The following is a 25154-nucleotide window of genomic DNA, read 5'->3' as shown; positions in this document are numbered from 1 at the left end:
GTGTACTGTACAGTACAGTACAGTACAGTACAGTGCAGTACAGTACAGTCAAATGCAAGAAAGAAGTGTACCCATACTGTACTGCATAGTACAACACATTTTTACAGTACTACAGACTGTACAGTAGAGTACTTTAGTACGGCATCTTGTTACCACGTTACCAGTCCTGTTTCATAGCAACAAGAAACAATACAATTCAGCCGATGGATGCTCTCAGAAACCTATCGGTAAAATATTTATTTATACGAAAGGTGGTCAAATCACGTACAGTAATAGTAAATTATATTTTCATGCAGCAACACAGGAAACTTAATGACTTTAGTTTACACTAATTTTTGCATTACTGTACTACATACTGTATTCATTAAAGCTGTACTATAAATCATCAAGTTTTAAATAAACACGGCATTCAGAGCATATACTACCGTGTTTTGCAACTTTCTTCTTCTTATTCACTCCCAAATCCGAAGCCAATTCAGCGACCAACATTTCAGAGAGAGTTGAAATAGATCTTTCTGATAGTATTATTATTATTTCTAAAGTTTCAGCTTCAGAATATGTTGTGATATGCAACTTCATTAACACGCATCCATTGGTGAAGGATCAGTGCAGAATTTTATTTATTTTATTTTATAATTGTGCAAAAACATTATAAAATTCGACGATGTCACATATTGGTATTCAAGATGATAAGACTACGTCTTCAGATGCATCTAATACATATTTCGAAGATAGAAAAGGTACTTCGATAAATGGTATTGCTTTAAAATCTCGCTTGTATTCAAAGCCTGATATCCAGACACGTCAAGGAATATCACACTACAAACGCAAGACGCCTGTTCAAGTTAAGAAGGTACTGTAATATATTAACAATGATTAGTTCATATTTTATCCCTTACGTGTGCTGGCAGAATGCCTGCTTTATGTATATTCGATATATCAATCTCGATCGACTCCCTTTGTATACTGACTGCAATACGGATATCGGAATTATATAAATAAGAATTTGTTATGTAGGATTGAGTAGATATCGTGCAAGCTATCTCATAAAGAAATTACTGTAGAAAGTTAGTATATCAATCTGACGCATTTTAGATATGGAATATCAGAGGAAAACTGCTTACTATAAAGTAATTTATCTGAAAGTTTCTTGATGCAATCCATATCTTCTTATCATTATAGATAGGAGACTTAAACTCTTGTTAGGTTAACTGAAATATACATCAACAATTCTCTTACATATTGTTTATGGGCATTTATTTATCCACTAATTATTCTGTATTTTACCCTTCAGGCAGTACCAGCTGGGCCTAAATTGGAACCTTTGGTATGTCTTAATTTGAATATCAGTTATGAACACCTAATGACTAAATTTATATCAATATTTTATAACCTAGAAGCTTATGATATGCGTCCTAATTTTTAGGTCAACTTGGCTGACTATCAACTTAAAAATCAAAATAAAATTGAAGAAGGACCTATAAATTTTCATCACAAAAAGGATATTTTATCAAGTGTACAATCAACACAAATTTTCTCTCAGTCAAAAAATGAAGATTACAAAAGCGATACATCTCCGAATTTTAATCGAAGTCTGAGGCCGATGAAACCAAATTTAGCTAGTAATTTCGGGAATGAAGCACAACCTGCGGACATTTCAATTTCAAGTAAAAGGCTACGAAGCTCTTATATTAAAGGAACATCAGCTGAAAATTTGTCCGATACTTTAAAAGATCCGATAGAAATCGTTCAGCTCATCCGCAAAAATCCAAATCTAGGATTTCTCTATCTAGCACCTGCTGTTGATCGCTCATCTATTGAATACAACCCTTATAACTTAAAGTAAGATAATATGCGGGTATTAGGCGTATTGTGATGCTTTATCAAGACTTACTTTTTAATCTTATAGAGTTGTAACACATTCTGGTATCAATGCGAACGATTATCATACCATTAGCCATAAAGGAGTAACACACATTCGAGAGCGAGAGGAAACTGAATTTACGGAGCTAGACTGTTGGGAGAAAGACTACATACATTACAAACAGTTAATAAAGATTAAAACTTTCTCCAGTTTCAGACTATGGAAGGCCTTTGCAGTTTGGCGAATGAATGTTAGAAAAAGGTATATATATATTAATGACAAATGTAACTACTATTGAGCTAACGCACGATCATTTATTGCATGAAATTTTAGAAAAATAAATAACTGCAGGAACAAACTAGGAACAAATCTTTTCATATTAAATTCGGTAAGATACAAGGCTTAAAATATGCAGTGATTAATCTTAGTAAAAGCTAATGATAAGAATTGTTCTAAAGTTCTTACGACCAGCTTTGCTGCGCATAAGAACGTTATGCTACAAACTAGGTGATCTGAGCTTACATCGAATAAAGAAGGAACACACATATACATTAGAGGAATTTAAGGAAACTCAGTTCTCTCAGCTGAGAGAGGTTAATAACTCTTCCGTATAGAATAAAATCTGATATATGTTTGTAAATTAACGAAAATTGTATCCATAAATCAGATCGCGGAAAGTCTGAGACAATTTCATCAGTTAACAAAAGAAGTTGTTAAGGATGCATGCTGCACGGCCTTAGAAGAAGCTGGATTTTCTATCGATGAATATTATGATATGGGTTAAAATTATTTATTTATTTTTACAATGATGTGTAATTTTTTTCTGATTTTTAGCATTTAATAATCTATCGAATTGCTTGGGCTTATAGATCCAGATAAAGAGCAATCTATTTCACTTAATTCACCTTCGTTTGCTGGACAAACCGGATTCGATATTGACCCGTATGGAGATGCACCAGAGAAGATGACTTATACCGAACAGGCAAATAAAAGAGCTCATTGTCGAAGATTGACTAGGTTAGACTTGATGCAAAGAGTAAGGGTAGTACAATTGATAAATAGTGTAACTGATAAATTTATATCAATTTACAGCTTCATCCGGTTAGCAGATTATTTGGTTATAAATACGATGCACTTACTTTGTGTTCGCTCGATATCAAAGCTGTTGCACGCACTAAAAGAACAACTGCAGCGAACGCCAACAATGGAAGAAATACAGCATTTACATAACGCTAATGTTCAGGAAAAGAAGCTTTCAGTCAGTCGCAGCTTATTTTATACTAAGCAAAATCACTCAATACCACACTTCGAATTGGTGTAGCTAAAATTTAATAAACTTTTTAATTTGCAGAATTCAAAAACTATTATTGGACAACATGACCAAAGCGAAAACGAATCATTTTCAACGCCTTTATTCCAAGTTGAGCTACTACTTGATCCGAATTTTCTTTTTTTTAACCCAAGCCTTGACGATTATCACGAAGGCATGGGAGATCTCATCAGAAATTTTGAAGATACAGTCCTTAGCGTCCCAAATCTAGTATCTGATGAATATTTCGATCCATTTACAAGGTAACGATTGATTAAACGTACGCACATGTACTATCACTAATGTTAAAGAAAGTTAAAGTTATAATGTACTTACATTACTATATTTTGAATCGCCTATTTAAGACCACTTATTAATGGAAAATTAGAAGAAAAAACGTGTGGAGAGGGTCCAAATTTATCGACCATCTTCGAAGATGACAGACATCTCCAAGGTCTAATAGTTAACGTAAAGGTACGATTTCAATATAACTATGCATATGGTAACCAAATTAGCCATCAGTTTATAACCTCATAAATTAACTAAAAAATTGATCTACTTTCAGGATACTATGTCGGAGGCTTTCCATTACACTACTCTGTATTCGAATACGTTCGAATCTTATCGTGACTTTTACAGAGAGAATGAGGGCTTAAACCTTGAGCACATGCGAACCGTAGATCACGGTAGAGAATTAATGTTTTTCTGCATATTTAATTCCTTAAATTAGGCATATCCGTTGTATTTACAATATGCATACACTCAATGTTGTAGACGTGGACTTTTTCGCGATATCCCTAGCAAAGTATCACAGAGAACAGAAGGAAGCCGAAAGTATAACTGAAAAACAGCCTGTAGGGATGATGCTAGTTGATGCCTCTCAGCTTAAAACAAAACTATTGCCATCGCCAAGGAAGTGTTTGGAGGTCATAATTAGTAAATTTATTATTATTGGGGATGCAACAAATTTTAACAAGTACATACTCGTATTTTCAGGTGGTTCACGACATTTTGCCAGTACTTGCGAAATCAAGAGTAGACCGGTTAATATCGGTAGCTCAAGATGCGCAATATAGACTTGAATTAGCTCCATCAACAACTGCAGAATTTGTGGAAAGTCTGACATTTTTAGAACAGATTCAAGTATCCATTGACAGCAACGAAAAAGAATCAGAAACAATAAAGGAGTTATATAATTTGATCGATTCCTATCAGGTACCAACACCACCGGAAGATTTTGCCGTTTATCAAACATTAGCGCCATCCATTACAGCAGTAAGAAATGCCATCGATAAAGCTGTTAGCGACAGAGACGCAAATCTTGAGAAATTTTGCGATCACCTAGACAAAGATATTTCCGAATTGAGGCTTGAAGTCAATCAAATTAAGAGTAAAGCCCAAGATCCTATGATTCTTGATCCGTTATCGGACGTGGAAAAAGTAAATGTATTCCTTATCGAATTGCATGATAGAATGGAGGCTCTTCAAAAGCGAGCGTATCAGTATAGAACATATCAGAAAAATTTCAAAGTTGAGGTAACAAAATTTACTGATCTTGAAGAAACTCATGCTGAGCTACGTTTGAAGCAAATGTTATGGGATTCCCTTCATGAATGGGAACAAATGACACGTGAATGGAAAGTAGCAGATTTTAAGGAATTATCTCCGGAAATAATTACCAATCAAGTCGGCAAATACACAAAACGCGTACATCAGCTAGAGAAAGGTCTTCCCCGAAATAACGCAGTACCTTTATTAAAAGAAAAGGTTGATCAAATAAGGTTTAAATTACCAGTTATTACCAATTTGCACAATCCTTCCTTAAAGCCGAGGCACTGGGATATGATTGAAAGTACCTTAAATTATCGATTTACCAGCGAAAATCCTTTAAGTTTAGGATTGCTCGATGAAATTGGAGCTTTTGACCATACCGATGAAATTATAGAAATTTCTAGTCAAGCCTCTAGCGAAGCCTCATTAGAAACACTGTTAAAAAAAGTTGAAGATGGATGGAAGGCGACTGAATTTATAGTACTGCCATATCGTGACTCGAAGGATGTTTTTATTTTAGGAGGAACAGATGATATCCAAGGTATTCTCGATGATAGTTTAGTCAATATCAATTTAATTGCTAGTTCAAGGCACGTTGGTCCAATAAAGATCAGGGTTGATGATTGGGTAAAGCAGCTTACGCTTTTTAATCAAACGCTGGATGAATGGTTGATTTGTCAAAAGAGTTGGCTATATCTAGAGAGTATTTTCAGTGCTCCTGATATTCAACGACAGTTGCCAGCTGAAGCGAAAATGTTTATGGCTGTAGATAAATCATGGAAGGAAATCATGAGAAAGACATCTCGCCTTCCAAATGCATTAAGGGCTTGCACCCAACCCGGACTACTGGAAACGTTTCAAAATAATAATTCTATGCTTGATCAGATCCAGAAGTGCTTAGAAGCGTATTTAGAATCAAAGAGAGTTGTATTTCCAAGATTTTATTTCTTATCTAACGATGAATTGTTGGAAATCTTAGCGCAAACTAAAAATCCTCACGCCGTGCAACCTCATCTCCGTAAGTGCTTTGATGGTATTTTCGAGCTTGAATTTGGTACTATCCAAAACATTCATCAAGAATCCATTCCAAGCCACGATCGAGGTGTGTCTCCAACGGGTACAAAAGTAGAGACTAAGACAAACGACATAATTAATATGATTTCACCTGAGAATGAAAGTATAAGTCTTGGCCGTGGCCTTAAAGCTCGAGGTAATGTAGAAGATTGGTTAGGTAAAGTAGAGGAGCATATGGTAACCTCGCTACGAAGGGTTATGAAGTCCGCCATCGCTGAATATACACAGCAAGACCGGAATGAGTGGATCATGTCGTATCCAAGTCAGGTAGTTCTTGCAGTATCTCAAATAATGTGGTGTCGCGATATCTCTCTAGCATTTAACGATGAAGAAGCTCACGAAGTTTTAAAGAAATACGAACAATCGTGTTATCAAAGCTTAAATAATCTTGCAATTCTCGTCAGGGGAGAATTAACAGCTCTGTCACGAAGAATTCTGTGTGCGTTAATTACCATTGATGTCCATGCTAGGGATATAGTAAGTGATTTGGTAAATTCAGGTATTGTTGAAGAGACAAATTTTGAGTGGGTAAAACAGTTACGATATTATTGGGATATCGATATTGATAACTGTGTCGTACGAATGGCCAATTCGAAATATGTCTACGGTTACGAGTACCTTGGTGCTTCTTCTCGCTTAGTTATTACCCCCTTAACGGACCGCTGTTATCTTTGCTTGATGGGAGCGCTGCAACTTGATCTCGGAGGCTCGCCAGCTGGACCAGCTGGAACAGGCAAAACCGAAACTACCAAGGATTTAGCTAAATCTCTTGCTAAGCAGTGTGTGGTTTTCAACTGTTCCGAAGGTCTAGATTACAAGATGATGGGAAGATTTTTTTCCGGACTAGCGCAGTCGGGTGCATGGTGCTGTTTTGATGAATTTAATCGTATAGACATTGAAGTATTATCGGTGATTGCCCAGCAGTTACTGACGATCAGAAATGCGAAAATTTCAAAGCTAGCTAGATTTATCTTTGAAGGTCGTGAAATAAAATTAAATTTAACATGTGCAACTTTCATAACTATGAATCCTGGATATGCAGGCCGCACTGAACTGCCTGAAAACTTGAAAACACTTTTCCGACCATTTGCTATGATGGTGCCCGATTATGCCTTGATTGCTGAAGTAATCCTATATTCAGAAGGATTTGAGTCCTCAAAATCTCTTGCCCGCAAAATGATTCAAATGTATAAGCTATGCAGTGAACAGTTGTCGCAACAAGATCATTATGATTTTGGTCTTCGGGCTGTCAAATCTGTTTTAGTTATGGCTGGCTCCTTGAAACGAAGTAATCCTGATGTGAAAGAAGACATCGTATTAATTCGCGCTCTTCGAGATAGTAATCTGCCCAAATTTTTGGCTCAGGATGCAGTTCTATTTCAGGCTATACTATCGGATCTCTTTCCTGGTTCGACAATACCACAGCATAATTATGGCCCATTACAAGAAGCCATCGAAAGTATCTTAAAAGAAAATGAGCTACAGGTACATTCACATTCAGTTAAGAAGATTATTCAGTTCTATGAAACTATCACTGTACGCCATGGTGTAATGTTGGTTGGCCCCACTGGTGGCGGAAAGACGACATGCTATAAAACACTTGGTTCGGCTCTTGGTAAGCTGTATAACGATGGACTTACTAATGATTACTATTTGCCTGTAAATCTGCACGTATTGAATCCGAAATCTGTCACCATGGGAGAATTATACGGTGAGATCGACAAAGTTACACTTGAGTGGCGAGATGGAATTTTAGCAACTACTGTTCGCCACGCAGTTCAGGATGACACTAAAGAGAGTCATTGGATTATTTGCGATGGTCCTGTCGACGCTTTGTGGATTGAAAACATGAACACAGTGCTTGATGACAACAAAATGCTCTGTCTTGCCAATAGTGAAAGAATAAAATTAACCGATTCTATCCGTATGTTGTTCGAGGTACAGGATTTAGCTATGGCATCTCCAGCAACTGTTAGTCGTTGTGGTATGGTATATATTGATGCACAGGGACTTGGATGGAGACCTTATGTTTTAACATGGTTAGAGAAAGTACCCAAGCTACGCGAAGAGACCAAAGAATACATCTTAGACCTTTTTAATCAATTTGTAGAACCAGGATTAAAATTCGTAGCGAAGCATTGCATCGAGACCATTCCGCAAGTTGCTATTAGCAAAATATGTACGTTATGTAGTCTTTTGGAGTCTTTATTACAAACTGATGGGCTCGACCTATCCGTGGAACCGCATAAAATTCATCCCTTGATATGTACAGTGTTTGTTTTCTGCTACATGTGGTCAATTGGTGGAAACTTATTAGAGGAATACTTGGACAAATTCGATTCCTTTGCTCGTGATTTGTTCTCGGAAACGAACGATGTCAAATTACCAAGTAGTGGCGATCTGTATGGCTATTATGTTGATTTCGAATTGACTCGACGGCTAGATTCGTGGGAAAGAATCATTCCACCTTTCAAATTTAAACCTGAAGATACCTTTAGTGACGTCTTAGTTCCAACACTAGACACGATGCGGTATGGATATTTATTCCGTAAACTGATTACAGTTAATAATTCAGTGCTTTTCACTGGATCCGCTGGTGTGGGAAAATCTGTTATTGCCAAGCATTTTTTACAGATTATGTGCGAGAAAGAAAACTATGTTTCGGTATTTCTGAACTTTTCTGCACAAACTAGCAGCAAAAGGATTCAGGAAACGATCGAAAGCAAATTAGAGAGAAAACGCAAAACTATCCTTAGTGCTCCTGCTGGAAAGCATATGATTTTATTTGTCGATGATCTAAATATGCCAAAGTTAGACAGATATGGATCGCAGCCACCTATTGAACTATTACGACAATATCAGGATTTCGGTGGATTTTATGATCGTGACAAACTATTCTGGAAAGAATTAAAGGAAGTTACTATTTGTGGAGCGTGTGGGCCTCCTGGGGGAGGTAGAAACCCCGTTACCCCTCGATTTTTACGTCATTTTACGATTTTGGCGGTACCTCAACCAGCTGATTTTACCTTAAAACATATTTTTAAATCGGTTCTGCGAGGGTTTCTGAGTGAATTTCCGGTACCTGTTAAAAGTTGTGCTGATGCAATTGTTGATGCGGGTGCTGACCTTTACCAGCGTATGCGTACAGAATTTCTCCCAACACCTGCTAAGTCACATTACATATTTAACCTCCGTGATCTATCGAAATGTATGCAAGGAATTCTACAAGCAAATTCTGGCAATATTCGAGAAAAAGATCAAATAATGCGCATGTTTTTCCATGAGGCTCATCGCGTTTTTCATGATCGCCTTATAGATATATCGGATAAACAGCATTTTTATTCTGTTCTCTCGGAAATATCACAGAAGCACTTCTCGCATGATTTGAAAGCTGAAACTTTCGAAAAAGATATTCTCCTATTCGGTGATTTCTTGAATACTGCTGCTGAGCCAGAAGATAGAATTTATGAAGAATTAAATGATCTAAAGAAAGTTGAAAGTGTTCTAAGCGATTATCTTGATGAATATAATTTAAATTCATCGAAAGAGATGAAATTGGTTTTCTTTGTTGACGCTATACAACACTTGTCTAGAATTGTGCGTATAGCACGTCAATCTCAGGGAAATGCGCTTCTCGTTGGTGTTGGCGGCACCGGAAAGCAAAGTTTAACTAGATTAGCGTGCTGGATTTGCGGTTATTCCTGTTTTCAGATTGAGCTAACGCGTGGCTACAGTTATGATTCATTTCATGAGGACATTAGAAAACTATTTACTATCGCTGGGGTTCAAGGCGAAAAGACTGTATTCCTATTTACTGATAGTCAAATTATCACTGAAGAGTTTTTAGAAGATATCAATAATATTTTAAACTCTGGAGAGGTGCCCAATTTGTACAATATGGAAGAGTACGAGAAGGTTATTGCGGCAATGCGTCCCATATGCAAAGATGCTGGCATTAATGAGGGCGATCGTGACAGTATTTATCAATATTTTATTAACCGAGTGAAGAGTAACCTTCACATAGTTTTATGTATGAGCCCTGTTGGTGAGGCTTTCAGATCGCGTACTCGTATGTTCCCATCACTGGTTAACTGTTGCACAATTGATTGGTTTACTGAATGGCCTGGAGAAGCTCTACTGTCAGTTGCAGCAAGCTTTTTGGGAGGTACCGCTATCGGAAATGATGGATTAAAGAAAAACTTAGCAACTATGTGTGTTAACGTTCACTCACAGGTGTCAGAAATTTCGAATCGGTACTACGAAGAGCTGCGAAGGCATTATTATACCACACCAACTTCATACTTGGAGTTGATTAATTCATACTTATCAATGCTCGAAAAAAAAAGTAAACAACTAACTAACGCTCGGAAAAGAGTAAAAAATGGTTTAAGTAAGTTGCTGGAAACGAATGAGCTGGTAGCTAAAATGGAATCTGAGTTAACAGCATTGGAACCAGAATTGAAACAAAAATCCGAGCATACTGAAAAACTCATGGAACAGCTGCAAGAAGATCAGAAAAAAGCTGATACTGTTCGCAGGGTAGTTTTGGAGGACGAGGCAATTGCAAAACAAAAAGCTGAACATACATCTGCTATTAAAGAGGACGCTCAAAGGGACTTAGATGAAGCTTTACCGGCATTAGAAGCTGCTAAAGAAGCTTTGAAAGCTTTAGACAAATCAGATATTGCTGAAATAAGAGTTTTTCAAAGTCCTCCTGAAATGGTCCTAACGGTCATGGAGGCAGTATGTGTTTTATTACAGGTAAAACCTGACTGGATATCTGCGAAACAAATCCTTAATGATGCCGGTTTCCTAAAAAGACTAATAGACTTCGACAAGAATAATATACCAGAAGTTGTTCTCAAGAAATTAAAGAAATACGTAGAAAATCCTAGATTCATTCCCGAAGTAGTCGAAAGAACTTCGAAAGCATGTAAATCAATGTGTATGTGGGTTCGGGCATGTGATTTATATGCTAAGGTTTATCGTGAAGTAGAGCCAAAAAGAATAAGATTAGCTGCTGCTGAAGCAGAATTAGATGAAACTAATAAAGCTCTGGCTGAAAAGCAGGCTAGATTGGCGGAAGTTGAGAATGAGATTGCATTTCTGCACGCAAAATATGAACAGAGCGTCAATGAAAAAGATAAATTAACTAAAAATATCGCACAAACGGCGGCAAGACTTAAAAGAGCATCAAAATTGACGTCGGCATTAGCTGATGAGCAGATCAGATGGAAGGAGAATATTAAAATTTATAATAACGAGTTGTCCAATGTAACTGGTAATGTTTTCGTTTCAGCTGCATGCGTAGCTTACTTCGGTGCATTTGTACATTCCTACAGGGAAGAACTAATGCTTAAATGGATTGAACAATGCAAAGATCTTAATATTCCAATTTCGGAGAATTATAGTCTCATTAATGTAATGGCAGATCCTTTCGAAATACGTCAATGGAATGCCGATGGACTCCCGCGTGACCTTACTTCGATTGAAAATGCAATTCTCGTTGCGCACACAAAAAGGTGGCCGTTAATGATAGATCCCCAGGATCAAGCAAGCCGTTGGATAAAGAATAAAGAATTAAAAAATGGTTTAAAAATAATTAAGCAGACTGACTCTAACTTTCTACGTACCCTTGAAAATTGTATGAGAATTGGAAAGCCGGTTTTACTAGAAGAAGTTGAAGAGACATTAGATCCGTCACTAGAACCAATTTTGTTACAGCAAATATTTGTACAACAAGGGCGATCGCTGATAAGAATAGGCGATAGTGACATTGAATATGACAAGAATTTCAGGTTGTACATTACAACAAAACTGGCTAACCCACACTATCTACCTGACGTTTGTATCAAAGTTACAATAATTAATTTTACCGTAAACAAATCCGGATTGGAAGACCAACTGTTAAGTGATGTTGTACGTTTAGAGAAGCCTGAACTTGAAGATCAAAGAAATCAACTTATTGTTCGAATAAATACTGATAAAAATCAATTAAAAGTAATCGAAGAAAGAATCTTAAAATTACTGTTTAACTCTGAAGGCAATATACTGGATGATGAAGACTTAATTAATACCTTAAATGAGTCAAAAGTAACGTCAAGTGTCATTTCTACTAGGCTTAAAGAAGCGGAACAAACTGAAGCAAAAATTTCTGTAGCTCGCGAAAAGTATCGCAGTGTAGCTACTAGAGGTTCAGTACTTTATTTTGTTGTTGCATCATTGGCAGAAATTGATCCAATGTATCAATATTCACTAAAATATTTTAAACAACTTTTTAATAAATGTATCGAAAAAAGCGAGAAAGCTGACGATTTGGGCCAACGGTTAAATACTTTAGTTACAAACTGTACTCAAACTATTTATGTTAACGTCTCCAGAGGATTATTCGAACGTCACAAAGTGGTAGCTTCATTTATGGTTTGTTGCGATATATTAAAACAACGAGGAGAAATTGATGATGGTGAATGGAATTACTTTTTACGTGGTAATTCTTCCATGAATAGACAACGCGGTAAGAAACCAGATGTATCATGGATTACACCAGAAACCTGGGCTGCTTGCTGCAACTTGCAAGAAAATCTACCTGCCTTCAAAAATTTGTGTTCAGATATTACGAAAACTTCAGTAAGCATCACTCTTGGAAGAACGAAACTAGATTTAAATCCTGCTGAATGGGAAGGATATCATCCTTTACCGTCTATGCCTGCGACTAGCTCTCTGGGAACCTTTGAGGATGATGACAACGAGCAGGATAAAGTTAGAGGTCATTGGAATGTCAGACTAACAAATTTTCAGAAACTCATTATGATAAAGGAATTTAAAGAAGAAGAGATGATTTTCGCGATATTCGATTTTATAATTATGAATCTAGGTAAAGAATTTGTTGAGAGTCCATCCACGGATTTATCGATACTATATCAGGATATGAATCAATATACACCTTTAATTTTTATACTATCTACTGGATCTGATCCGATGAGTGGATTTCAACGATTTGCGAAAGATCAAGGATTTATGTCAAAGGTACAATCAATTTCTTTAGGTCAAGGCCAAGGCCCAATAGCAGAAAAAATGATTTTAAGCGCAATGAGAAGTGGAAATTGGGTCTTTCTTCAAAACTGTCATTTAGCTGAATCTTGGATGCCTTCTTTAGAAAATATAATAAAGACATTTACTCTACCAGATACTCATATCCACGAAGAATTTCGCTTCTTTCTAAGTTCAATGCCAACAAAAGCGTTTCCAGTGACTATCTTACAGAATAGTATCAAAGTAACGAACGAACTACCGAAAGGACTACGGTCAAATTTGCGAAGATCGTTCGCAGAAATTGATCCAGTATCATTTAATGAGCACCTATTAGGGACAGTATGGCGCAAACTAGTATTTGGTCTATGCTTTTTTCATGCTGTAATTTTAGAACGAAAAAAGTTTGGACCGCTTGGATGGAATATTAGGTACCAATTTAACGATTCTGATCGTGAGTGCGCTTTAGAAAATTTAAAAATATTCATTGATGAAGGACATCAGCAGATTGCGTGGCCAGCCTTAACTTTTATAATCGGAGAGGTATCAACAGTTGAAGCAAATGATAAATCATTATAATAGGCGTATTTTGCTTACTAAAAGATCACTTAAAATATATTCTATAGATTACCTACGGTGGTCGAGTCACGGATAATTTTGATCAGAGATGTCTTAGGACCCTTTTAAAGCGATTCTTTTCACCACTTATTTTAGATGCAAATCATACGCTGTCTTCATCAGGTTACTGAAACATCATATTCGTATATATATTATGGTTTAATGTGTATACAGTATATTGTATGTTACAGGGAGTTTGCATATGCATATGATCAAATACTGTATCTGTCACTAACTAGTAGTAACCTAGATTCTATATTTTGATATTTCAGGAATTTATTACGCTCCGGAATGTAAAGACTTAACTTTGTATCGGGATTATATCGAACAGTTACCATTTACGGACGAACCGGAAGTCTTTGGCATGCATAATAACGCCAATATTTCGTATCAGGTATGAAATTATTAGAATCTGTAGAGATTACTGTAGTGGATAATGTTATTACGAGTATGTAAACTATATGTGATTGTTATCAGGACTACCACAGTAGCCCCTGTTCTCATGTACTGGTCATGATATAACTGTGATATATCTATATATATTTATGTATAATTAAAATTAAAAGGTAGTGCTACCGCCATATTAAGATTTAGCACTGTAGCCTAACATAATATTATATGGATTATAATACGTGATTATAGATACCTTATATAAGACGTGTATTCAACGTACAGCTATGAGTTGGACTGTGATGCTAACTAGCTCAATACAGTTGTGACTATACATAACAATTACTATAACTAAAAATAATCTGGTATTTCCCGCATTTAGATTCAGGAAGGAAATCACTTAATTCGGACAGTATTGGATGTTCAGCCTCGCATCATGACATCTGCTAGTGGCCAGACAAGCGATGAAATTATTCTAGAACTTGCAGACAATATTTTAAAGAAGCTACCTGATAAATTAGATATTACTCAAGGCGAGAAGTCATTGTTTGAGGTAATTCATTATAATTAGAAATAAATCTTCGGTAATGAATGATCGGTGATGTACCAATTTTTAACTTAATAATTTGGTTTAAAATGCACAGCTTGACGACCTTGGAAGATCAAATTCATTGACAGTTGTTCTCTCACAAGAATTCGACCGATTTCACAACTTAGTGAACGTAATAAAGGTTAATATACCGAATCTCCAATGAAATACGAATAATTATATACGCCATAGTCATTTTCCTTGCTATATCAATTATTTTTTGTATAGACCTCACTTGACTCTCTTACGAAAGCCATAATGGGTGTTGTAGTTATGTCCGAAGAATTAGAAAAAGTTTACGGAAGTTTCTTAAATAATCAGGTGCGCTAAAATTTAATTGACATTGTAAATTTTATTACTTATTCATATGTAACGTTTGTTAAAGTACTGCTTTCAATAAGTCGTATATACTCGTATGTATTTACGTATGTCATTTTGTGACGTCGCTACATGTTAGTGCGAGTAGTGATGCACTTTGTTGATAAGATTTTTGTTATAATGTGCCGTATATGCAATGAATATCATCACGCAGATCTTTGCCCTTTTAATTTTGAATACGTATTTTACTTGTTCTTTAGATTCCTGAATTATGGGCGACTGCTGCATATCCATCCTTAAAACCTTTAGGATCGTGGATTAAAGATTTAATATTGAGAATTCAATTCATTAATGTATGTATGAAACAACTGCGATCTAAAATTGACCCATCATCTCGTAATTTCTATAAATTTATCTTCAGACTTGGATCAGTAATGGAAATCCCAAAGCCTTCTGGATATCAGGCTTTTTCTTTCCGCAAGGTAATGAATGTTTTTAATCTCTCTAGCAATTAATTATTCATGCTTTCTACTAAAGAATTATTGACGCCAATCGTAAATTTTGAAATTATTACCAGGTTTCTTAACAGGGGTTTTGCAAAACTACGCTAGAAAATATAATTATCCCATCGACCAGTTAAGCTTTCATTTTTCGGTTTACCCACAATACATCAATCAGGGCGAGACTTCAAAAACTGATTTTACTAGTACTTCTCAAGATACTGTAAGTACTAGTAACATTTTACTTGACGAATGATATTTATGTTTTAAAAATGAATGGTTGTTTCTTGTTTAGATAACTTATTATTCATAACTATCTTAATAATGTCATTTGTGTAGATTGATATTGAAGTACCTGAGAACGGAGTATTAATTCACGGATTATTTATGGACGCATGTCGCTGGAATGATGATAGCATGATGGTATCAGACTCCTTACCTGGTGAAATCACTAGTGTTAGTATAACTTATCTGTTATTGTTGGCTTGTGAACTATTATATAGGACGTACATTAATTATTTAAATGTTGATTTATACAGATTTTACCAGTGTTACATCTGGAACCTAGAAAAGAATGTATCCCTGATGATAATTGTAGTAAATTTCCACTCTATAAAACCTCTGCCAGAGCGGGAGTGCTATCAACAACAGGTTTTTAATATTTGCGATAAACTGATCAGATTAAATACTAGCATAATCGTAAATTATTAATGATGATTTTTGCTCTTATTCCAGGACATTCTACTAACTTCGTTGTGATGGTCAGTTTACCAACAGACTTAGATGATGATCACTGGATTGCTAGGGGTTCGGCCTTGCTATGTCAATTAAACGATTAGACTTTTAAAGGCGGAGAAAATTAACTATACATTTCATTAGCATTGTGTGAATTATTTCGACCGTTATGCCGAAAATAGCTCAAATATTTCGGCAGTAGCAATCCAACTTACGGTACTCTTTATGGGAGTATGTTGCAATACAATTGATATTTAATTAAAGAAAATTTTGTAAGTAACTTATAAGAGACAGCTTTGTTAATTCTTTTAACCTTAAAGCATAAGGCCGTCATATATCCTTGTAAGTAAAAAGACGGAAGAGCGATGGTTAGTCATGTTAATGCAGTATTAGGATTTTGTGTATTACAATGATACACATTAAATATCGGAATATTTTATATACCATACTTAGCTTGTTACGTCGTTAAGGATATTCTTATCTATGCAATATACGTACAATTATGTTCAAAGGCATGTCCATATTATTTGTGGCTTTTAAATTTTGTACAACTTGTAATTTTTAACTAACGAAAGGTTGCAGGTAGCAAGAATGTAACCTGAATTAATGTGTAAATGTCAATCTTAACATCTATGTCTCTACCGGCACTACCGGCAGGCGATATTAAAGTTGTTAAAGAAATAATTCCTAGAGACTTTTTTCTCTCAGAATTAGTATGGTGGGGTTCAGTGACGTATTACACGTTCACAGTCAGTTTTAGCTTTATAAATAAGCTTTGGGTTTAGGGCACAGAATTGCTTTCGATTATTTAGCGGATATCTATAGTACAGCGTGCATAGCCAAATGAACTGAATTCAATTCTATTATATTACGTTCATTTTTTACCAATTAAAAGCTAGCTTAATTTGTCTATCGAATTATTTAAGTTTGTATTGATACGGAAAACTGGTGCTGATCTTGTAATAGCAAATCAAATATATTTTACTGTAATTTAATTCTAGCCATGAGCGAGAACAATAATATATAGTCTACAAGTTGCAATTGTTAACACTGCCTATAACGTCCGGTTTACCGATAGTAATTTGTTGCTTACTGGTAAACTCTCCGCTTGAATGAGCAGGCATAAAATAAAATTATAGCCTACGGTAAAGGTTAAATTATCATTAAATTTACATATACTGTTAGAATAGAATATATAATATATATATATAGTATATAGCAATAACAGTGCGCAATATTGGTATTACTATGTTACAATATTGTTAAGATACTTCGTGAATGATTGAGCCCTGGAGGCAGACAAAAGTGATATACTACATACTGTATATATTCGGATGTCCCCAAGCTATTCAGTACCGTAGCACTTGTTACAAACATACGGTACTGTAGTACGATTGACCGTCTTAATTAATTACCTACCGTGTAGTACTAAAGTACTATCACTATTTATAGTCCTGTACTGTACTCACTACAATATAGGGACCAACAATTATATAACTATAACTATAATTAGTCATTCAATTCGTCTTTCTGACCTTGTAACATACTGTACAATATAGTATATTGTATCATGATGCCTTCAAGTTGATATACGAGTATCATAGTATATATATATGTACATCATTACAGTTGTAAATTTACTTCATCGAGGTTTGGATGTTATAGCCTCGATATAGCGTAATGAACAGTTGTAGTATACGGCATCAAATTGAAAACAAAATTTCGACTGGCCTCTTATGTGTTAACTATCTGGCATCAGTTGGCGTTGTTGTGATTAACAAACTCTTATTTACTATTTTCGATTTCCATCCTATAACACTAACTGCAATTCATCTTTTGGTTATTGTTCTATTACTACAACTATGTCGCGCAAAAAATGTTTATGTAGTAAAGAGGATCGAATTTATCCAGCATTTACCTTTATCAATGCTATTTGGTGCTTATGTTCTCTTCAACAACTTATCTATTTATTGCAATAGCCTTGTAACTTATCAGTTAGCTAAGACTTTGGCTAACCTAATTATCTTCGCAATTGAAGATTTCTATCGTGATAAGTTTTGGACAAGGTCATTGATTCTTGGCCATGTAAGTTCTGAATAGAAACGTTTTTTTAAGTAACGAACTTAGAAGAAGTGTAATTAACGTATAACACTAAATAAAGTAGCTGATATATCGATTTTTTATTGAGTATGATTACGTAATATAGTATACTCCTGTTTAGATAGATTCTGCTAGAAAACAATGCTGCACCACACTGTTCTAATACTATTCTGTACCATTACAATATAAGCGATATGCCTTTGACGATTTATAACAACTAATAGGTATTAACTACATCGGGATTCATTATTTATGCGAGATTTAATGTTCGAATATCTACAGTGGGTTATGTAACATGCATTATTGGTTCCATGCTGGCAGCTGGCTACCGTATTGTAAGTTAGTTTATTCATCGTTCAGAAGTGCCTATTTTAATTTGAAACTTACATTTATAGATATTCACTTGCAAATTACAGTAGTACTATTTAATACTCGTATACTGTATTCTGCAATGAAGATTCTTGAACATGTTTGATACTGTCATTACTGCTGCTAGATATCTCTCTATAAAGTATAAATACGTAAAAATTAAGACTTTATTAAAGTTGTTACCCTGCAAATTATATCATTCTCAAGTAGTGTACGTTAGGTCTTGCTACTGTACGTATACTTAGTAGACCTGATTACTTAGTATAGATCTGCAAACGAAGGTATACGCGATTTTATCAGGGAACTTTCGTGTATAATACTGCAGAAAATACGTTTGACTCTTTTCACATATACGTATGCAGTACAATGTTTACCATTAGGATCTAATACTGTAACGTCTATGATTTTTACTTCGTGTATACTGTACGCATGTAAGTGTATACCTTCGCAGAGTGATAGAATATTGTATTTATTAAAAGGTAGTAAAGTAATTAAGTCTAATATAACTTGTAAACAAAATTTGTGCCTCCTTCTCAAGTCATCCAAAAAATCAGGGTCTCTTACGATATTTTTTTATTTATTTCTATTTTAACCGGCAATCAAAATTGGCAGAAAGTGATCTCGTATAAGCATCGGATGTGCGTTAATTCTTTGCAGCTATTGCATTATGAGGTCGGTCAATTTATTCACGTTCTTAATTTTTTAAATAGTTTTTAGCATTCTATACCTCTGACTATTCTGACTAATATTCTCGTACAGTACTGTAATGTACCAGCGGATAAATTTTCTTACGCCAAAATTTTAGCAACGCCGCATTCAACAAGCAAAGTTTATACTGAAACTAAATAGTCGTTTCGGTCATATCCTTTAAGACATAATTTCGATTTATTTTATCAACTGTGTACGTATAGGCTATTGTTTCCCTGCTGGTTTTATGTCCATTAATCCTCTTTTCTGAATTAACAAGACAATCTCGTGTAATAGTATCTTGGCAATCCATTTTGCTCGTAAGTATCGCGTATGATTTCGTTTCAATTATACTTAAGAATTGAAATATCTGCGTTTATGATGTTGAATAACAGATACTAAATGAAATATTTAATAGTATCCTGAATTACAATATCCAGAGCATATTGCTGGCTATGTTATTTATTTATCTATTATCTGTACTCATTGTCAGCGACAAACATAATACGTGCTCTATAGCCGCTGCAGACTTACATCGTTATCCCATTATTCCTAGGTATTACTATCCGGTTTTTGCGCGTTTGGAATTAACTTCTCAAGCTACATTATTACCGCTCGGATGAAACCGATTTCGTATCCATCCAAATAGCTACTTTCGAGTAATAAATATATTTTATATGTGTCATACGAAAGCAGTGCAATGAAGGCCTGTTATAACTATCTTATAAATATTGGCTTTGCCGTAAGTTAGATACCTGTCATATCAATAGGCTTAAATAGAAGTTATAGCCTTAACTTGGTATCAATAGATATATTTTGCTTTCCACTTTCAAGTTTATTACCGTAATCGTTATAGGCATTATTCTCTCTGATTACCTCTTTTGGTCTCCTATGCTGATTGGCATTGCGATATCTATCGTAGGAGTACTATGTTATATTCCTAACTACATTTATCTGACATCACCTACACTCAAGTGAATAACTTCGCCTTTATGGAATAGACGCTTTACATTGTATGTTCTTAATGGCGCACGCAAATTTGCATCTTTTACCCAAGGTTTGGGTTTTCTTAAAATAAGAGATAGATTTAATTCTTTGAGGGTATCTGAGTTGAACTTTATTAGGTAAATCAAACGTATTTCCAGTAGTGTATCTTTGAAGCTATTATCATTGTAATATATGCTATTCGGTTAGGGTTACCGTTGTTCAGTTCTAACGGTCTACTGACTGAAATGCTAGGAAATTACTGTATATACGTAATGGTTTAATTTTATACAGTGATATATACATTTCGTAAGATTAATCATGATAAATGCTGTAGTTGGTTTTACAGCTAGCAAACAGAACATTTTTAGTCAAGCTATCAACTGCTACAAGATTATTATATTACGTTGCTTCCTACTGTATATTCATACTTATAAAACGTTTCTAGTATATCATCTAATATGGTAGGTATACCTGGAATAAACAAAGTAACCAAAAAGTTATCAACTACAGCATAGCGATCATTGTGTATCCGACTTGTTTTGATATTATACAATAATGAAATAGCAATAAGCTAAAACATAGCGTACTACGTTATACGTAAATATACAGTGAATCATTCTCTTAACGAACACATGTGTACACAGTGTTAATTATTCAGAAAATACATTAATGTAACAGCGTATTGCGACCTTCAGCAATTCTGCATTGAGCTTTGCTAGTTCAGATCGAATCTGATTCAGAAATTTATCATTTTCTTATCGGATTTTCTTCTAAATCCTTGAACCCGATTAAAAATATGTAAAGATTTTCAAGAATTCACTCATAAGACGATCTCTTTGTTTGTTGAAACGTTATCGACCTCATGATCTACCATGACTTCAGCCCAAACTTTCATTTCATCATTAAATTGCTCAATGACGGAGTTCCTTTTGTTATCCTTTGGTTCTGATTGATATAGCTTGAACTGAGCTTGATGCTTTCCATTATCAGTGAGGCTGCTAATGGATTTTGTATTATCTGCTATATGTTTGGATCCATTAATTTCAACATCAGATACAGTCTCTGGTGCTGACATTGGTCTTTTATGGCTATATTCTGAGTATACCGATGAATCATCGCTTTCTAGTTGTAATGGAGCCGATTGAGGCTTAAAGCCCATTTGCTTCATTTTTTCATAAGCTATGCTATAATCTCCTCTCGTTCCCGGTCTAGGAGCTTCTTGCTCTTCTATCGCCTGACCATCCTGTGTGTCCTCAAAATGAAATTTAGTAGGTTCAAAATATGAGATTGGCGTCGAATTCGTTCCCGTAGATTCTGAAATTGTTCTATGGCTGAAGTAATGTGTTGAAACCCCATTAGTTGTGACATCGTGCCGACTTATCCTTGAGTGTGCTATCGGTGAATTATTCTTAGTCCCGATCATTTTTTTAGCTATAGAGCGCAATGGTTTATACGCCATTGTATTACAATCATCATCTAAAATTCAAATGCGAATAGACATTAAATTATATCCCACTGTTTGCTAAATATCCATTTCATAATACAAAGAAATGTACGAATATTTACTGCGAGAGAATATTATGCCTGCGTACATATAGTAGTGTATTAATGCATACCGGTATTAATTACGCAATCGAAAAAGCCTGGTGTTTCGGTATTAAAGTTAATATACTCCTCACGCGACGCAAGAATCTGAGTAATTTGTCCGTCTGAAAATCTAGCTGTCTTTCTTAGTCTATTTTCGTGTTTCTTAACAAATTAAATATTCTTATTTAATAATGTCATAATATCGACATTATACCATATAAAATACCGAAAATTTACCAATTACCTTGTGAGAAAACGGGATCAACAACAAAAAACGTGGTTTAAAGTGGCTGCAACGGAGTGTTAATGCACCCTATATAGTGCGAGATAAGGAAAGTCTAACATTTCGTTTATATAAATATAATCAAGTGACTTCAGTTAATACCTGTAAATTTGTATGAATTAAGCAAATTAACTTCCTTCTAGCAATTTTTTCAATTGAGTTCCTTGTTATACCATATTTCTGTCCAAATATCTCACATGTCTGTAGAAATCGACCCTATCAATTATAAAATAAATTTAAATTTTATAGAGAAATCAATCCAACGACAAATCATTAGAATGATTTGAATCTAGTACTGGAGTTACCAATTTAATCTGCATTTCAAATTTATCTTCGCTAACAAATAGGTAGTGTTTTAAGTCTTTTTCCTTCGTACTTGCAGCTCTAGTAGTTAGCGGTTGGCTAATAGAAAAAAATAGGATATGGGTAGAAAATCAGTAAATTTGATCTTCAGCTAGGCTATTTTCAGTAATGTGGCTCTTTACCAGTAACCGATGTTTGATGGAAATTCATCAATTAATTTGAACATTAGATTTTTCTTTTCCGAGCCACTTGGTCCCACAAACACAATTATAGGATACGATTTATGCAGTTGCGATTCGGTGCTATTTATAAATTGAATAAATTAGTATGACCAGCTATCGAAGAGTTACCACATTCATTAAATATTATTTTATTACCTATCATACAACTTTCTCGATTGGGCAAATGAATGCATGTGATGGTTAACAAAATTTAAACAGGCTACACTTTCAGTTTTTGGCGCAAAAATATTTTTTGCAGCAACCTGTTAGGCATGAAATAAGCATAAGTGAATTTACGGTTTTTAGCACTTTTTTCAAAATTCCATTTAATATTTCAACTACCTTTTCAGTCTCAAGCGCTTTCTTATGATCTAGTGAAATTAGCCATGGAATTCGGTATAACATCGACAGACGATAATCCGGTAAAGACTAATAGAATCGAGTAGCATTATGATTATTAAAGATGTTAGCTACTACCTAGCTAGATATGGACTAAAAACTGTTTAGTATAGTCTAACCTGGACAGGATTCCCTTTAAGGTTCAATTCACGTAGAGAATCCAGATCTTTTAAATACTTTATTTCTGTGTAATCGATAATCTAGAGGGAATAGTACACGGTTTCAAATAGTTAACAGTATATGTAAAAATGAACATTTTGTTACCTGATTATCTTCAAGATCGATAGTTTCAAGCATTTCGTGATTTTGCAGTCCTTTAAGGCTCCGAACAAAATTATTCGCTAGATAAAAATGCTATATAATACAGACTGAAATTGAGAAACGATAGTTATTTTAATTTTACAATATTTTATTCAATATGCGCCTAATTTCACCTGTAACCACTTTAAAGTCTCGATATTTTCAATCTTCTTAATCTTATTATTTCCCTATCAAATTCAAATGCAGGCAAAGTAAGTGGGAAATAAAAGGCTACATATAAATAGTGTTAAAGTTATAAGACAAACACCGGGCTTACTAAATCGAGAATTCTTATATGCAAGTTGTCCAAATTCTGGATCTTTGTGATGTTATTGTGAGCTATCCTTAATTCCATTAAACGATGTGCTTTCTCCAAACCTTGGATTTCTGATATTTGATTATCTTTGCATTTAGGCAGTAAAGGAACGTAAATAGTAGGAAGGCTTTGCTTAAGTTAAAGCTAGTATTTAGTTTTAGATTAGGATACAATCTAGGTTCAGGGTAGCTAACGTATTAAATTCGGATAGATCTCCTAACTCCTTGAGTTTATTGTGTGAGAAATTGGCATACTAAAAGATAAATGTTATTTATTGTAAGTTATTAAGCTAGATTCAGAGTACAGCGACAACACTCAAGACATAAAATTACAAGTAATAAGTGATACGTCTCACTTATTAAGAAATCAATATCACTGCCTAACTTTAAGATTCGTTGGAGGTTTGAAGTCAAGTAATTTCGTTAATTCATTATGCGACACATCCACATAGACGAGGTGAGGCAAGTAACTCAGCGAAGTTAAATCTATGTTATTGGTAATTATAAGAAAGTAATCAAATCAGTTGACCTTAATGTTGTGGCCATTCGACCGACAGAAGTAAGGTTCTTTTTTGAATTAAAATTTTCAATACTGAACAGGCATTTTACCAGTGATTTTGTTATATGATAGTGTTGCTTTCTGAAGGTAATTGAACTTGGCAATATCTGTTATATCGATGAGATTTCTACCAATCAGCTCAACATCTAGAAAAACACGTTGTAGTCCATCCGGGGACCGACCATAGTTTGATAGAGCTTCAGCTATCATTTCGACGCTTATTGCAGCATTCTGGTAAGGAAGGGTAAGGTTATAACTTATTTTACAGAAATTATAGTAGTGTTTTAAATTATAATTTTAAGATCAACCTCTTCATTAAGAGTAGAATCGTCATCATCACTATCGCTTTTTTGGACATCGTGCTCACTGGCTTCTTTCTGATAAGTAAATGTTTCTAATTGTAAGATGTTAGTTTCACTTGCACTATCTTCCTCATGAGCTATAAACACAGATCCAGGTGTTTTTAAGTCTAAGTTCTGTGTGGATGAAGGTAGGAGTACGCGTAACTTCGCAGACATTTTGATACTTCCCCGTAGATTGCCGTTGAATAAGCAACAAGAATTTAAAATTATTATTATTATTATTTTTACTAATTAATTATATGCCGTGTAGAACATATCCACTATGTATGTTGCGATGGTATAATTGCGGCTGTTACCATGCTGTTACTATGCATTTCTGCTTAGCAACCATTCCTGCTTGACAACCGTACAGTACAACATCTCTGTATCTACAGTACATTACTATTGCTACAGTACAGTAGTCCAAGACTTCACTTACTGTACTGTACTGTACTGTACAGTACTGTATACTGTACTTAACTGTACGCTGCTTTCGGGAAATGATCCTTCACTAAAAATGGCGTGGCTGATTATAATTAGATATTAATTATTTTACCCGTCATTTCAATTGCATCGCATGTTTGCAGCATAGATTGACCTCTAAATTAGCTGCTTGGTTGATTTTTAAGATTTCATGGATTGGTATTAAGCTCTTGTTGTTTGGTTTTGGGTATACATTTGTCATGACTCAGAGTCTCCGATATTACCATAGAGGTTTTTCTGAAC

At 34.9% G+C, this 25154-nt stretch overlaps 2 protein-coding genes across 2 annotated transcripts; one reads left to right on the top strand and one right to left on the bottom strand.

The window, feature by feature from the left end:
- Positions 1-1603: 1603 nt before the first annotated feature.
- On the top strand, positions 1604-16081 carry TRIADDRAFT_18356 (uncharacterized protein; the record flags this gene model as incomplete). The annotated part of the gene is made up of 22 exons (XM_002108877.1): positions 1604-1842; positions 1910-2125; positions 2198-2252; positions 2532-2643; positions 2740-2881; positions 2957-3122; positions 3216-3436; positions 3539-3647; positions 3739-3859; positions 3948-4099; positions 4170-13370; positions 13454-13568; positions 13718-13839; positions 14218-14388; positions 14480-14566; positions 14653-14745; positions 15003-15095; positions 15164-15224; positions 15320-15465; positions 15582-15698; positions 15782-15893; positions 15978-16081. The coding sequence occupies 22 exons, from the start codon at positions 1604-1606 to the stop codon at positions 16079-16081; spliced, it is 11955 nt and encodes a 3984-aa protein (XP_002108913.1).
- A 4859-nt stretch (positions 16082-20940) lies between these two features.
- Positions 20941-24605, bottom strand: TRIADDRAFT_52391 (uncharacterized protein; the record flags this gene model as incomplete). The annotated part of the gene is made up of 14 exons (XM_002108143.1): positions 20941-21596; positions 21737-21869; positions 21952-22020; positions 22093-22206; positions 22296-22392; positions 22476-22595; positions 22671-22777; positions 22857-22943; positions 23033-23113; positions 23178-23267; positions 23348-23401; positions 23914-24014; positions 24138-24318; positions 24396-24605. The coding sequence occupies 14 exons, from the start codon at positions 24603-24605 to the stop codon at positions 20941-20943; spliced, it is 2100 nt and encodes a 699-aa protein (XP_002108179.1).
- Positions 24606-25154: the final 549 nt, after the last annotated feature.

Source organism: Trichoplax adhaerens, genomic scaffold, assembly GCF_000150275.1.
Source record: "Trichoplax adhaerens TRIADscaffold_1 genomic scaffold, whole genome shotgun sequence".
NCBI classification, from domain to species: Eukaryota; Metazoa; Placozoa; class Uniplacotomia; order Trichoplacea; family Trichoplacidae; genus Trichoplax; species Trichoplax adhaerens.
The sequence above is the reverse complement of the archived record's forward strand: the minus strand, read 5'-3'. Positions and strand labels throughout refer to the sequence as shown.